At 42.6% G+C, this 15,127-nt stretch overlaps 1 protein-coding gene across 1 annotated transcript in view; it reads left to right on the top strand.

Moving 5' to 3' along the window:
• The window catches only part of agbl4 (AGBL carboxypeptidase 4), a 367,133-nt gene that overhangs the window by 194,116 nt on the left and 157,890 nt on the right, over positions 1-15,127 (top strand). The window contains exon 5 of the mRNA XM_030727883.1: positions 14,638-14,854. Within this exon, the coding sequence (XP_030583743.1) occupies positions 14,638-14,854 (217 nt within the window). The remainder of the gene's footprint in view (positions 1-14,637; positions 14,855-15,127) is intronic.

Genomic DNA, 15,127 nt, shown 5'->3' on the forward strand with positions numbered 1-15,127 from the left:
TCTCTCAGCCGCCTGAGGAGGTAGAGACGCTGTCTGGCCTTCTTCACAGTGATGTTTATGTGATGAGTCCAGGACAGGTCCTGTGAGATGGTCACTCCCAGGTATTTGAAGGTGTCCACTCTTTCCACCTCAGCACCACTGATGACAAGTGGATGGTAGTCCCTCTGCTGCTTCCTGCTGAAGTCCACGATCAGTTCCTTTGTTTTGCTGACGTTGAGCAGGAGGTGGTTCTCCTGGCACCAGTTCTCCAGGCGGGAGACCTCTCTCCTGTAGGCTGTCTCCTCATTGTGAGAGATTAGTCCCACAACAGCAGTGTCGTCAGCAAACTTGATGATGACGTTGGACTCTGACGTGGCCTCGCAGTCATGGGTGTACAGTGAGTACAGCAGAGGGCTGAGCACACAGCCTTGGGGGGATCCAGTGTTGAGGGTGAGGGAGGATGAGGTGAGGTGACCCACTCGTACCACCTGTGGTCTGCTGGTCAGGAAGCTGTGAACCCACCTGCACAGGGATGGGCCCAGGCCCAGGTCCAGCAGCTTAGAGACCAGCCTGGAGGGAACTATGGTGTTGAATGCTGAGCTGTAATCTACAAACAGCACTCTCACATAGTTCCCCTTACCAGTGTCTATGTGTGAAAGGGTCTTGTGGAGGAGGAAGGATATGGCGTCATCTGTGGATCTGTCTGGCCGGTATGCAAACTGTAGTGGGTCGAGGGTGGTGGGCAGTGAGGAGGTGATGAATGTCTTGATGAGTCTCTCAAAACACTTCATCACCACAGAGGTGAGCGCTATGGGCCTGAAGTCATTGGGGCTGCTTATTCCAAACACGCACACACAAGCACTCAAAAACACACAAAAGCATGCATACACACAGATACACAAAGGCAAAAGCACACACAAGTACACGTACAGTAGCTCACAGGAGTGGCGATGTTGAAGCTTGATCTTAAATTACCTGACTCATTGTGACATTAGAGGGTATTTTCAGTGATATACGCAGTATTACTTTATTTGCTTAAACAATCCATGGAAGTGTATGATTTAAACTGGACATATTGACACTAGAAGAGCAGTCACAGAGGGCAGACCACCACCGATTTGGAGAAGTGGTACAGCTTTAATAAAGTGATCCAGATCAACACTAAAATTTAATGCCATCTGGGCACTGGTTGAGCTCACCTGAGCTGGCAACCTTGATGTATTGAACATATCTTATTGTTTATTTTGTAAATTATAGTTACAATTAGAATTAAAAAAAAAAAAAAAACAGGACTGGTAGCAGAACATGCTTACCATGTGATTGACAAGTTGCTACTAGTGTGTCAAGTCACTCTGCTTTGAGACCAAGCAGCGAGGCTTCATCTGTCATGTACCGCTGTGGCAGGCAGGTTGAGGACCCCAGTGCAGGACTCAGAACAGGACCGAACTTAAAACATCAGCTTTATTTAGCTGGGACAACTCAGGGCAGAACTGAATGAAGCCAGCTGGACAAAGTACAAAACTCACTTTAAACTTGAAGTACAGAGTAACAGAACACACAGGGGGCAGGAAGCCAATGACGAGGAGGCAACAGTGAGCTGAGGAAAACAAAGGGCTTAAATACACACAGGATGATTAGGGAAAACAACACAACTGGAGAGAACAGGTTAACTGAATCAAACCAACGAGACAAAGGGAGCAAAGCAGAACACAACACACAGAGTTCAGGCGGTCTGCCTGGTCATGGGGGGAGGCTGGACAGACTAAACAGTTGGCTGCAATGCCAGCGGTGCAGACGAAGCAGTTGTGGAGGTCAGCTGCGGGGCCAGCGGCATAGACAGACAAACTCAGGAGACTGGCCACGGGGCCAGCGGCAGAGGCGAATCAGTTCGGGGGGTCAGCCGTGGGGCCATCAGCGGAGACAGAGGAGGCCTGGTAGTTGGTGCTGGTGGCGAAGACCCTCAGGTGGCATGGCAGGAGGCTGGTGTTGACAAAGGCAATGGAACGCCTCTGTCACCGGCGACGTCGGACCCCCAGGCTCCCTATTAAAACCCATAGGGAATATCGGTGATAACAGAACTTAAAAACAAAACACAAAACACTGGGCAGAAGACCCAGGACCATGACATCATCCATCTTTTCTACAAAATAGAGCTAACTTTAATATATAAACACATCAGCACTAGCCTAGTAAACATACAGCAGGTAATAGGCACCAAACTATTCTATTTGAGTTTAGGAAACAAACTTTTACTAAAGCAAAATAAAAACTGCCCCAAACACAGATGACATTTAGTGATTGTGTACCAATTTATGAGCCAACAACTGCTGTAGTTATCATGTAAATGAACTAACAGGTGTTTCTCCAAACACGGATATGCACAAATTTCTCAATTTAGGGACGCTTATTGAACTTAGTGCTGCATCATGTTTTTATGAAACTCCTAAAAACAGCTTGAAGCTGTTTCAGAACTTGGATTTTGAAGTAGCCTTTTTTGAATTTTGCTAATCTGACCTCGTCACAGTAAGTTGAACTTTTACAGGCATTTCAGTTTGTGGTAGATGTTTAGATTAGGGATCAAAGTGAATTAAAATACATGAAAGTTGCTGAAACTTTAAAAGAGACTGTGTGCACGCCTCCATCAACTGAAGGGACACGAGTTGTGTGTTTTGCCCTGCGTTTTCTGTGGACCAGTGTTGTTTCTGAAAAAGCATGATGTTTAGTGGGCAGAACTAAAGCTTATTTTACAGGGAGGAGTGACCTCGAGATTTTGGAGATTGTTGATAAGCAGTAAACAGTAAGTATCTATATGCATGGCGTAATAGGTGTAATATGTTGATAGGGCTTGTTTTGCTCACCAAAGTATATTTGTATGTGTAGGTGGTCTGTGGTAAAGGGAGTGTGTTAGTTATTGAAAATGATAATAATATATTCACTTTATTTACCCTACAAATGCCTGTGTGTGTATCTGATGTCTATTGTTCACATGTCTGGTCTTGTTATTATTTCGACTTTGTCTGGCGCCCGTCTGTCTATTCCATTACACACACACACACACACACACACACACACACACACACACACACACACACACACACACACACACACACACACACACGCTGATAATGTAATGGGAGTATAATGTTGCACTCTGGGAAATGCTGCATCACACAGTTATAGGCGGATGGTCTTGTCTCCTCTCTAAAACACACACACATACATACACAAGCCCACTGCCAGCCTGTCTCCTCCCACTCCCACTAGCTTACTCACCACCACTCACCAGGGGCTGAACGCTGACATCATCATATTGTTAGATTAGTGTGTGTGTGTGTGTGTGTGTGTGTGTGTGTGTGTGTGTGTGTGTGTGTGTGTGTGTGTGTGTGTGTGTGTGTGTGTGAGAGAGACTTCTTTATGGTTCCTTGCAAGTATTTTCCTGTACCCACCATTATTCCACATGAATGTGCACCTGCCCTGTTGCACCATAGGGGACCAGTGGCGCCACAGTGGTGAGGGCGCAGTGATCATCTGCTTTCTGCTAATTGCCCTGCTGCCCCACAAGACGCAGGGGAGCTAGCCACCAGCAGACATAGCATGCTTAATCTGGCTGAGACCCCAGTGGGATATATTTTGGGCATGTTTTACCTTTTTTAAAAAAAAAAAAAATCAAAATAGCTTACCTTACATGCTGGGCCACTTAGTGTATATTTAGTGTATGAACTGAATATAAAATATATACAGTGCTGTGCATAAGTCTCAAGCCACCCCTCATTTCTTTATATTTTAGAGGAACATGGGAAATAAGTGCAGTGAATTATTGAAACTTTTGCAGACATACGTGAAGTTTGTACAATTCTAATGAGCTTGAAAGTTAATATGTGGTAGACACAACCTGAACTCTCTTTGGCAGCTTTCTTGTAATTTCTTTAAATCGTCTTCAGGAATAGTTCTCCAGGCTTCTTAAAGGACATTCAGAGCTCTTCTTTGGATGTTGGCTGCCTTTTGTTCCATTCTTTGTGAAGATGATCCCACATTGATTCGATAATGTTGAGACCCAGGCTCTGGGGAGGCTAGTCCATGACTGACAGTATTTCATTGTGTTTTTTTTTTTTTATAAAGGTATGTTTTTACTGCAGTGGCAGTTCATGCTGAAAAATTAAGCTGTTGCCAATCAGATGCTGTCCAGATGGCATTGTATGGCAAATCAAAATCTTATAGTCCATTCATAATCCCATCAATTTTGACGATGTCCCCAAAACCACTGACTGAAATGCAGCCTGAAACCATGACAGAGACTCCACCATGTTTTACAGTTCAGTCCAGTTCTTGTGTAGTTTGGCATACCTCAGCCTTTTCTCCTTGTTTCCCTTTCTTAAGAATGGTTTCCACCCTTCCACTGAGACCATTTCTGATGAAGCTTCAGTGAACAGTAGCTGAATCAACTGAAAGGCCAGATGCATTTCTCAGGTCCCATGTCAGGTTTTTGCTGGATTTTTCTTTTTATTTCCTATTTCTTAAGGACATGACTTTCAGATACTGTTCATCTGGTGTATATAGTTTTTAGGCCTGTCAGTTCTTCTTTTGTAGCACTTCTTTTGTCATAAACTTGTCCAGTTTTCTCACATTTTTCTAAGAACACACTGCACACCATGCTGAGATACGACACTTTTCCCACTAATAGCTTGTTGGAAATCAACTTGGTGCACCAATACAATTTTATGCCTGTCAAACTGAATAATCTTAGGCATTTTTTTATAGATTCAGCTAAAGAAATGAGAACAAATTATGTGTTTTTGCAAGTGCCAAGATACAATTTAAAAATGGATGTTTGCCAAGTTATCTCTTAGGTGTATATACAATACTGGTTCATCCGTTGAGTTAGGTGCCTTTTTTTATGCTTGAATGGTTTACAGGTCAGTATTAGGTGGCTTACAAACAGACAAACAAACAAACAAACCAACAAATCCTCTGTAAATGGGCCGGTACAAGAACTGGACTAAAAATGAGTGAAAAAGCAGCCAATGTCTCAGCAAAACTTTGAAAGACCTTCAGAAACCCTGGAGAACTATTGCTTAGAAATACTTAAAAAAAACACAGTAAAGTCTGGCTCCTTGGAAGTAAAATATATATTAAAAAAATGAGGGGTGGCTCAAGACTCTTGCACAGTACTGTACACAGTACGATATTTCCTGTATTCCTTAAATTACTTTTAAGCATTTTTTTCCTCAGATTTTCCTCAGCTAACCTGCACAACCTTCAAAGCAGGTGTCTTTTCCTCTGAGATCCGTTGTAGCACAGCAAAGTGGTTAGTGTGCAGCGCATTTTTGTTTTGTATTAAACTTGAGAAACGGACACCTCTTCCTCTTCCTGAATTTTCTGCTTTCACCTCTCAAAAGGTCATCTCTCACTCAACAGTGTGGCCCTCTACTGGTCCATCCAGGCACTGTCACACTGCTCATTAGTTAAGTTACATAGTATATTAAATCAAACAGTGTATTCATTCAGTAGAACCTTGAAAGCATTTGATTTTATTTGACTGTATAAACGTAGCGTCCCCAAACTCTTTTGATGATGATTAAAAACTTCATTCAAGATTGAACGATGAAATTTCAAATAAAGAAAAAAAGGATGAGATGAAATGAAAATAATATGTATTTATTCACTACATATTTTCCACTATCTCAGGGTACATCAGTTAAAACAGCTACTGCAAATCCTCCACCACTTTCATCTCTTTTTGCCAACTCAGAGGTGATAAGTGTCCCATGTGAATGTATGAGCGCTGTGCATCGCTCACATTTTCTTAGATTTAGAGTGAAACTGATTAGGAGTTTGAGGTTAGTGCATGCATGCAGGGATTTACATGATGAATATTTTGCTCCTGACTGCAAGAATATAATTTCTAATTTAAAAGAAAATAAAAAGTAAGAAATAAATAAAATCACGGTCTCACACTAGAAGGCTTTTTTTTTTTTTTCCATCTAGCTAAAGTAGACTGAGGGTTGGAAGACAGCACGGGAAGCGCGTGATGTGAAAAAAAGATGAATTGCTGGATAAAATGAATTTTAACACACTCACACTGAGAGACACTCAAACAGACATACACAGATAAAAACATACTTAGACAACCACTCCTTGTGCATTTAGCATATCAGCAGAACAAAGGATGATTCCTATAAACAGCAATGGTGTTTTATTTAGATGAGGCTCCAAGATTTATGACTGCTTTCAGTGTTTCATGGCAATAACTTCACATTTAATGTCTGCTGCATAATCTGAATTCAGGTGAAGCGCCGCGGGTGTGATCTGATATTGACCGAGCTGATTCGGCTAACTCACCTTGAAATTCATTGAGGTTTAAAAAGCTGCCAATCCTGTGACAGATCATCCAATTAAATTCACCAGTAATATGTAAATATCTGGGCGGTATCACGACAAAGTGTGTACTGCTGGTCCACCGTGTGGACGATGTGCTTTGCCTGACCTAGGCGTTAAATGAACACGCATGCTTAAGGCCCCATTTACATGAAAACATTTTCAGATGAAAACGTTTTGATGCGTTTCGGCCTCCCGTTTACACGTGAACGGGGTGAAAACGATACTTTTTCAAAATGGGCTCCACAGTTTTCAAAACGCTCCGGTCTCCATTTCTGTGTGAACGGGCGAAAACGCTGCTTTTTATAAACGGGGGCACTCACCCATGCCCGCTATGGTTGCGGGTCCTATATCCACAACGCCAACTTGTGGCCTGGCAATGGGAACCGCAGCGTTTTCAATGTCTTGTGTTTCCGTGTAAACGGAGATTGTTTCTGAAACGTTTCCGTCTGAACGCGCTACTTTTCAAAAACGAAAATGGCAAAACAGCGCCGTTTCCACGCTCTTGTGTAAATAGGGCCTAAGTTGCAGTAAAAACAGTTGGCAATAATTAATTTAAAGCCAACAAGTCGTTGCCACATTTGTCTCGATTAGCAGGCATTTCAACAATACTACACTGCGAAGATCACGTAAGCAAAAGAAAACACGAGACAACAGGTGTAGGGAAGCCAAATGTAAATACATCGGCCACCTAGCATGTTTTAAATGGACTATTGCCCCCTGCTGGTACTGCAACTTCAACATGCAACTTAAGCACGCGTGTCTATTTCACACCTACGACAGGCAAAGAGTGACATCCACACACTGGACCATCCTTTGCCGTAATACCGTATTGAAATAACAGAGCTAACGCTGGAGGTCAGAAAGATTTTTACAGTGCCTCTAACAGGAAGCAGTGTGTAAAAAGCCATCTGACAAAAGTTCACCTCTGGGGTGTTTGGGTGCAGCCATCAGTTGAAAGTGTCTTGTTTTTTTGTATTGCAGTCTCATCAGGGGACTGTTTCTGACCCGAGAAAGCTGCTAACAGCCTGTTGTCTCCACAGGTGAGCACGGCTCAGCTCTCTCGTTACTGGAAAGTCCATAATTCACGAGTGTTATTGCTTCCTGCAAAACCTTATTGCTGCTAGCCAGAGTTCTAACCAGTAGCACTAATCCCGAGTTATTTCACATCATCAGCACAGACTGTAATGTGCATCTTCTCTATTTTATGCCTACACACACACACACACACACACACACACACACTGCAGCTGAAAATTAACCTCTGAAAATTGTGGAAATGAATGTTATACCAAGTCTCTCCTCAGCTCTGCCACACTTAAGAGACCAAATGACAATCGATGACTTCCTTCTCTACATCTGATTTTTACTCTTCACTGGTTGGGGAAGTTAGTCCCAATCTAAAAACACATTCTCGTGAAGCTGCAGTCAAATAAATATACAGTACCGCCACATACAATATACAGCAGGCCAACCAAATTACAAAGCAAGCCCAGGTTGCCTAGTAACAGTGTCTCCAGAAAGCTTTGTTGCAACTTGATTTGCATCCAAAAAAGATAGATGGATGCTCCAAGAATATATATGCCGTCATGTTTGCAAACACATGCATACACACACACGCGCACACACACACTTTCTCATGCATGAAAATGCACACCTACATGGGTGACACTCCTGAGATCATTCGGAGGCTGCTTTCTGCTTGGCTTGGTATGCAAAACGAAAACACAGAGCCATGCTTTAAAAACAATGAGCCTATCTAACATCTGGCATCATTTTAGAGTGCCAAGAAATATTGCCTCCTCAATTATTGGCGCAGTAACACACAGGGAATAAAGAAATATGTCATTCAGTGTGAAATATTTGCCAAACGGACTAACTATTTGCCTTAAATAAGCTGGTAGGGATCCGTGGAGCTTGACAGCTGTACGGGCATATTGGAAGACATTCAACCTTCCTAACAGTTGACAGGATAAACGTTTGACAAGCTGAAAGTGACAACAGTGATGGAGAAAATAAAAGGGAGTGGATGAGAGTGTGTGCTTCTGTGCCCGGGTCTTGTGAGTTTTGTCCTGTATGTTTTTGCCTTTGTGAGAGTGCTCAGAGCAGCAGTGATTGGCGTGTCCTCTACGCTTGATTGATTTGAAAATATAGACAAGATGTCGCCCGTATGAAAGCTACCAATTTATAAGCCTTCATCTCAAAACTTCAGAGAGACGCCGGCGCCATCAAAATCAGAGCAGGAGTTTGTAGCTACCAATGGTTCAGAAGTAGAAAAGCCCTGGCAAGCAAAGTGACACCTCGCTAAAGGCTGCCTGCTAGCTCTATAAATCCCCTCCCTTTGTATTCTCCTCCTGCCTCTTTTTTTTTGTCCCTTTCTCTCTGACTTTGTCTCTTTGCTTGCCTCTTTCTCTGTTTGTCATCCACTTTCTGGCTTTGTCTAATGTTTTAGTCTCTCTATTCCTCTTCACTGAGCATCTCTCTTTATTCCATGAGGCTGTGATGAGACACCCTGGAAGTTAACTTGTCTCACAGCTCGCTGTGAAAGGAATGACCTTGATGTAGCTCACATGCGGTTTGAGTTTGTGGTGTTGCCTCACTGTGTGACTCTTTGCATATTCCTGTTTGTGTTTGAGTTTCTGTGTCTCTGTAATCACTGAATTGTAAAACTATGTGTGAGAGCCTTATCATGTGCAGGGAGCTTCTCAATTTTTTTTCCCCCCTCATTCCATGCGGTGATAATTCTGTTTGGGAACGACGGCACTGTACCACGTCAAGAGATGGGCAGGGGAGAGGCACAGGGAGGTACCATTTAGATAAAACAAATTGCCAGCTGCCAAACAGGAGCAGTCACCTTTCAGATAAAAAAACCAAAGAGACTGCTGTGAGCAGCAGTGTGCATGTGCCAAAGATTTTGTGAATTTTCATATTTGTGTATGACTGCGGTATCTAAAGGAGGTATAGCTCCATCCTTAGCCAGTAATCCAGGCTTTCCAGGCAGTCTTTTTCCATAACAACTCAGAGAGTCATTTTCTCTGGCCTATAACTATAATGCTGTGATGGGACAAGCAGCAGTAATTAAAATCAATAGCCAGGACTTTTCCAGTCTCCGGCAAGGTCATACACTGCCCAGTAGAGAGAAAGAGAAGAAGAAACAGAAAGCAGTGGAATTGCATGAATGGGCAGAGCCAAACGGGGAAATATGTGAAGAGGTGAGGTGTCATCTTATTTTAATTAACCTGCACCTTGGAGGGCTGGCACTACTTTAATGCACTAGTGTGGGCACTAGGGGGTTGTATGAGTGTACATGTGTCTGAGTGTGTCTATTTTGTCCTTGCCAGCCAGTACTTCAAGCCCATGTTACTATCCACACTTAGGAATAGCAGTCAGAGTCCTTTGGGTATAAAATACAATATTTTTCTCTACATTTTTCAAGATTCACCATTTTCCTTTGTCCAGTTTTGCAGGCTGTAACATGACCCTGTAAGCTTGCTCCAGTTGGCAGTGTGGGTGTGGTATAGCTAGCCACTAGCTGCATTTGTATTCTGCTGAGATAGCCGCATGCAGAGACGTTTTCCTTTCTCCTCCTCTGAAGGAATAATCAGCCTTGCTTTTCACTCCCTTCTGCCTGAAAGAGGCTGAGTGATTTAGCTTGTTCCGTTTCAGTAGGTACCTGCGGGGACATCTTCGAGTGTTTGCATGTATGTGTGTTCCATATACCTTTCTGTGCAAGACTTTTGTCAAACCAGGTATATTAGGGGTTTGAACAAACATATGCATTTCTTGTTTGTCCTTCCTGCCCTCCCTTTTCAGAGATGAGTCAGAAAGAGAAGTCTTTTCTGTCAGCGTTAGCGCAGAGCAGTCTGTCCTGTTTGTTGATTATCAGGTCCTGTTCCTATCACAGCCCTGATAGCATCTTCATCTGATCTGTTGCCAGACTCGCTAGCTCACTAGCCAGCCCTGCCATCACACAGCTGCTCTGCTGTTAGCCACCACCCCTTCCTGTATATCTCCGTATCAGTCTCAGATCTGCCATCACCCTGCTCTCTCATCTTCTCCTTATCTCCTTATTCCACCTTTCTCCCAGCTCCCACTATCCCAAACCCACCAATCACTCATCATCCTCATATTTTTCTTCTTTTTATCCTCCACTCTCAGAGCATCTGCCAAAGCTCCTATGGCAGCGCCGTTGTTCCCCATGCTTGGTCGTCTTTATAGAAACTGTCAAGGCAGAGTCAGTGAGTGACAGGACAAGACATGTGAGAGTAGGAGAAAGATGGAAAAAATGAAAGAGAAGAGAGTAAGAGGGAAACTCATACTAAATTCTTCTCACCAGGTCTTAATATTGAATACTAAACAAGAGAAAGAGAGGAAGACAGAGACAGACAGATGAAGAGCGGTAAAGGAAAACATGTCGAGTAGGCAGAGAAGTTCTGTGAACTGCAGCAGTACCGTCCCGGACCCCATCGATCATCCATGAGGTGCCAGGATCAGTCAGCTTTTTTTTTAGCTCTGAGCCCAACATGCAGCAAACACAAGTAAAGCACACAAACAAGAGCACTTAGTAGCATATTGTAATCACCATACACACAATGCACAAATGAGATGCTCAATGTACATTTCTCACTCCATTTAGTTTTTCTACTTTGCTTACACACTTAAATCATGACTAGAGATACAAAATGCAGTTCAAATATACATAAAAATATTACAGTAAGATCTTATTGTTCCTTGTGGTCACACAAAGTCATTTTTTAACTGCCAAACTGAAACACGAGTTGGCCACATTTGAAACTCAGAGGCATAAATTGTTGAAATTCTCAGCTTACCCAAAGAATTATAAACAGAGATCAAAATTAAGCTGCACTGTTTTTGACATATGTCATTTTGTCTTAATTTAATGGGAGCATCACTGATGATTACCCTTCATTTTATACTCAGGCTATAAAAGTGTCACTCAGGCTGATTATTATTTTGAGTGAAGGACTTTTAAATGCTGGTTTTACCACAAATCATTTTCTTGTTTCCCTGTAATGGTTGAGGCTTTCAGTTTTAAAAGGACACATACAGAAATTATTTATATTTGCCTTAATAAAAATCTTTTAAAATGCTAAATGACCCCAGGAATGTAGATTTAAAGGAAGCTTGAAAGAGAGACATAGTTGATATCTCAGGTAATTAAGAATTTATCAACTTAGTTTATAATTTATCAGTCTTCGTATTTTATTTGCATTATTTTGCTGTTGACCTTTATTTTCATTCCAAGTCTGAGTTACATTTTTATTCATGTGAATTTGACTTAAATGATAAATGCAATGTTAATCATCACAAATAACTCTTTTTTTTTTTTTTTTTTTATCATTACTGGCTCTTAATTTTGATGTCTCGGTAATACATTACTGTGCAAAAGTCTTACCATGCCTCATTTCTTTATATTTTACTTCCAAGGAATCAGATGTTCTTGAACTAGTTTTTAATTGTGTCTTTTGAGCACTTTGTTACTAGCAGCCTGTTGCAAAACACATAACTTGTTCCCATTTCTTTAGTTGAATCTAAAATACCAAAGATAACTCAGTTTGACAGGCATAAAATAGCACCAACAAAGTGATTTGCAAAGAGCTGTTAGCTGAAAACTTATGTATGTTGGCATGGTGTGCAGTGTGTTCTTAAACTCCAATAAAAACCTGACACAGGCTTGATAGATGCATCTGAGCCTTCAGTTGATCTATCTACTGTTTGCTGAACGTCAAGAAGCCATTCTTAAGGAGGGGCAACAGGGAAAAAAGGTTGAGGTATGCCAAATTGCACAAGAACTGGACTGAAAATCAGTGGCAGCAGGTCTGATGGAGTGATGAATGCAAATGTGAAATTTTTGGTATGTACGAAGGTAGTCAGGAGAGAGGAACAACAGGGAGTGTCTACAGCCACCTGTGAAACACGGTGGAGGTTATGTCATGGTTTGGGCGTGCACATCAGGCAGGTTTGGGGAATCTTGTAAAAAGCAGTGGAATTATGAACACAGCAAAGTACCATCAGATTGGTTTTACTGTACACTGTAAACCCGGATAAGTTGAATCTACTTAAAAAAAAACAAGGTAACTTGTTGCCTTAAATTTTTTAAGTAATGAAACAGTTCATTTAACTCAGCCTATTAACCCCTTAACTGGCAGCAAAAAAATCACCTGACAAAAACTACATAACGCCTTCTGGTTATTATTGGCTGTGAAAAACCCATTTCATAGCCTATTAACTGGCCACGTCTGGTCCGCTGGCCGAATGAAGTGCATTTTATATGGCAGGCTAGACCCGCCCATTTTGATTGACACCTCATTCAGCCAATCATGTTAAGAAATGGGTTTGCTAGAGCCAGTGATACTCAGATGGCGTCACGTAGCTTTGTCAGGTGATTTGGTGCAGCCAGTTACATGATTGGCCGAATGAGGTGTCAATAAAAATGGGAGGGTGTAGCCTGCCATATAAAAGGGACTCCAAACGGCCTGTCAGCGGGCCCTGGCCAGTTAAGGGCTACGTAAGCACTACTTCATTTCCAATTGAACTAAATTGTATGTTCTAATTGACCAAACTTATCTTTTATAGTTCATGAAAAAATAAAATGTCTTTTGAACAATAAATCCCCCTATCCTTTTCATGGTTGTGTGGGGGCTGGAGCCTATCCCAGCTGACAAGGCAGTAAGATGCAGGGTACACCCCGTACAGGTCACCAGCCTGTTGCAGGGCTGACACAGAGAGAGACAGACAACCATTCACACCTGTGGGCAATTTAGGTGCCGTTTACACGAAGCCGTTTTCACTGGAAACGGTGTCGTTTTGATGCGTTTCAGCCTTTCGTTTACACGATGGCGTTTCAGAAACGATCCGCGTTTACACGAGGACATGTGAAACGATGAAAACGATGTAGTTCCCATGCCAGGCCACAAGTTGGCGTTGGTTTTCTCTTTGCAAAGTTTGTTTACGCAAGACGCGCATGCGTGGAGTGACACAGTAGGTAGTGCGGCAAATTGTTCATTACTTACAAAACGGCCAATGTGAGAGGTTTTGTGTGGACCGATGATGAGGTTGGATCGCTGCTGCACACAACGCTGAATTACAAAACGGTAAAAACACAGGAAAAGCATAAGAAGCACTCGTGAATCCGCGAGTACTGTTTAACAGTTTGCGCGTGCGCGAAAAACTGGCCGTCGCAACCATAGTGCGCATGTGCGAGTCGAGCGTTTTCAAATCACCCCGGTTTCAAGTGTTTACACGAAAACGCAAGCCGGTGCGTTTCTGAAACGCTCCACTCTGGACCCCGTTTCTGAAACACATCGTTTTCACTCTGTTGTCGTGTAAACAGAAGGGCGAAACGCATCAAAACGACACCGTTGTCGTGTAAACGCAAGGCCGAAACGCATCAAAACGACACCGTTTCAAAATGAAAACGGTCTCGTGTAAACGGCACCTTAGAGAGACCAATTAACCTAACCCCAGTAACTGCATGTCTTCAGATTATGGGAGGAAACCCATACAGACACAGGGAGAACATACAAACTCCACACAGCAAGAGTCCCGGTCTAAGGTGGAATGAACCCAAACTATCAGATAGCTATTCCAGCTGTGAGGCAGCAGTGCTAACCACCACACCACCACGCTGCCCAGTAACACAAATATTTTTTACAGTGTTGAACTGTGTCTGTTTAAAATTTGGTAAATAAACATGATAAAACTCAGCCCTGCTGAATGCTGGTACATTAACATTTACAAATAACATTTGTCCATGGAACAATAAAAAACTATATGAGAGAGCATTGTGAACAAAAACCAAACAAAAACACCAAATGTCTACTATTCCAAACAGCAAGAGGCCTGGGCCAAGCCGGAATTGAACCCAGACCTTCTAGATGACATTGTACCTTTGAGGTAGCACTGCTAACCATCATGCCACCATGCAGCTGCATGTTGAGCCAGTCTGTTAAAACTGGTATAAACTGATATTAAGTTGTTTGAACTCATACACATGATTACAATAAGATAGACCATCAAAAAGTACAGTCTACTCAGCATTAACAAGTAATGTTCACATTCTAGGCAGTTTTAAGTAATATGAACTCAATATTTTTAAGTGGAATCAAAATCTGGGTTTACAATGTACATGTCTTCTTTACAGTTGGTGCACTTTTTCCACATCTCTTCTCTGTTCTCAGTGCTCCTCATATTTTTCTTTGATTCAGTCTTAAAGCTTCAATACCTAATGTCCTCTATTGGGTTTGTCTGTTGTTGTTGCAGGCAGAGGCTTCCCGCCAAAAATGTGTACTACTACCGCTGCCCTGACCACCGACGCAACTATGTCATGTCTTTTGCCTTTTGCTTTGACCGAGAGGACGACGTGTATCAGTTTGCCTACTGCTACCCCTACACCTACTCAAGACTGCAGCATTACCTGGCAAGCTTGGAGCGCCGGAACCTGCCCTACCTGCAGAGGGAACAACTGGGGCTCAGTGTGGTAAGCAGGAAGGTGGAAATTGTTGTGAGCAGCTTGAGGACAAACTGTACGAGGGGTGGTTGTGGTTATGGCTCGAGCAGAGAAGTCGAGTAGTGGTGAAAATTAGAGATGGAAGGGTTATAAGACATATTTTGTGTGTGTGTGTGTGTGTGTGTGTGTGTGTGTGTGTGTGTGTGTGTGTGTGTGTGCGCGCGCGCGCAGGCATCTGTGTGCGTTCAGATTAAGGAGGTCCAGATTGGTAACTCAGGTGTGCCTGCCGGTCATAACTTCACC

Source organism: Archocentrus centrarchus, chromosome 4 (genome assembly GCF_007364275.1).
Source record: "Archocentrus centrarchus isolate MPI-CPG fArcCen1 chromosome 4, fArcCen1, whole genome shotgun sequence".
Lineage (NCBI taxonomy): Eukaryota > Metazoa > Chordata > Actinopteri > Cichliformes > Cichlidae > Archocentrus > Archocentrus centrarchus.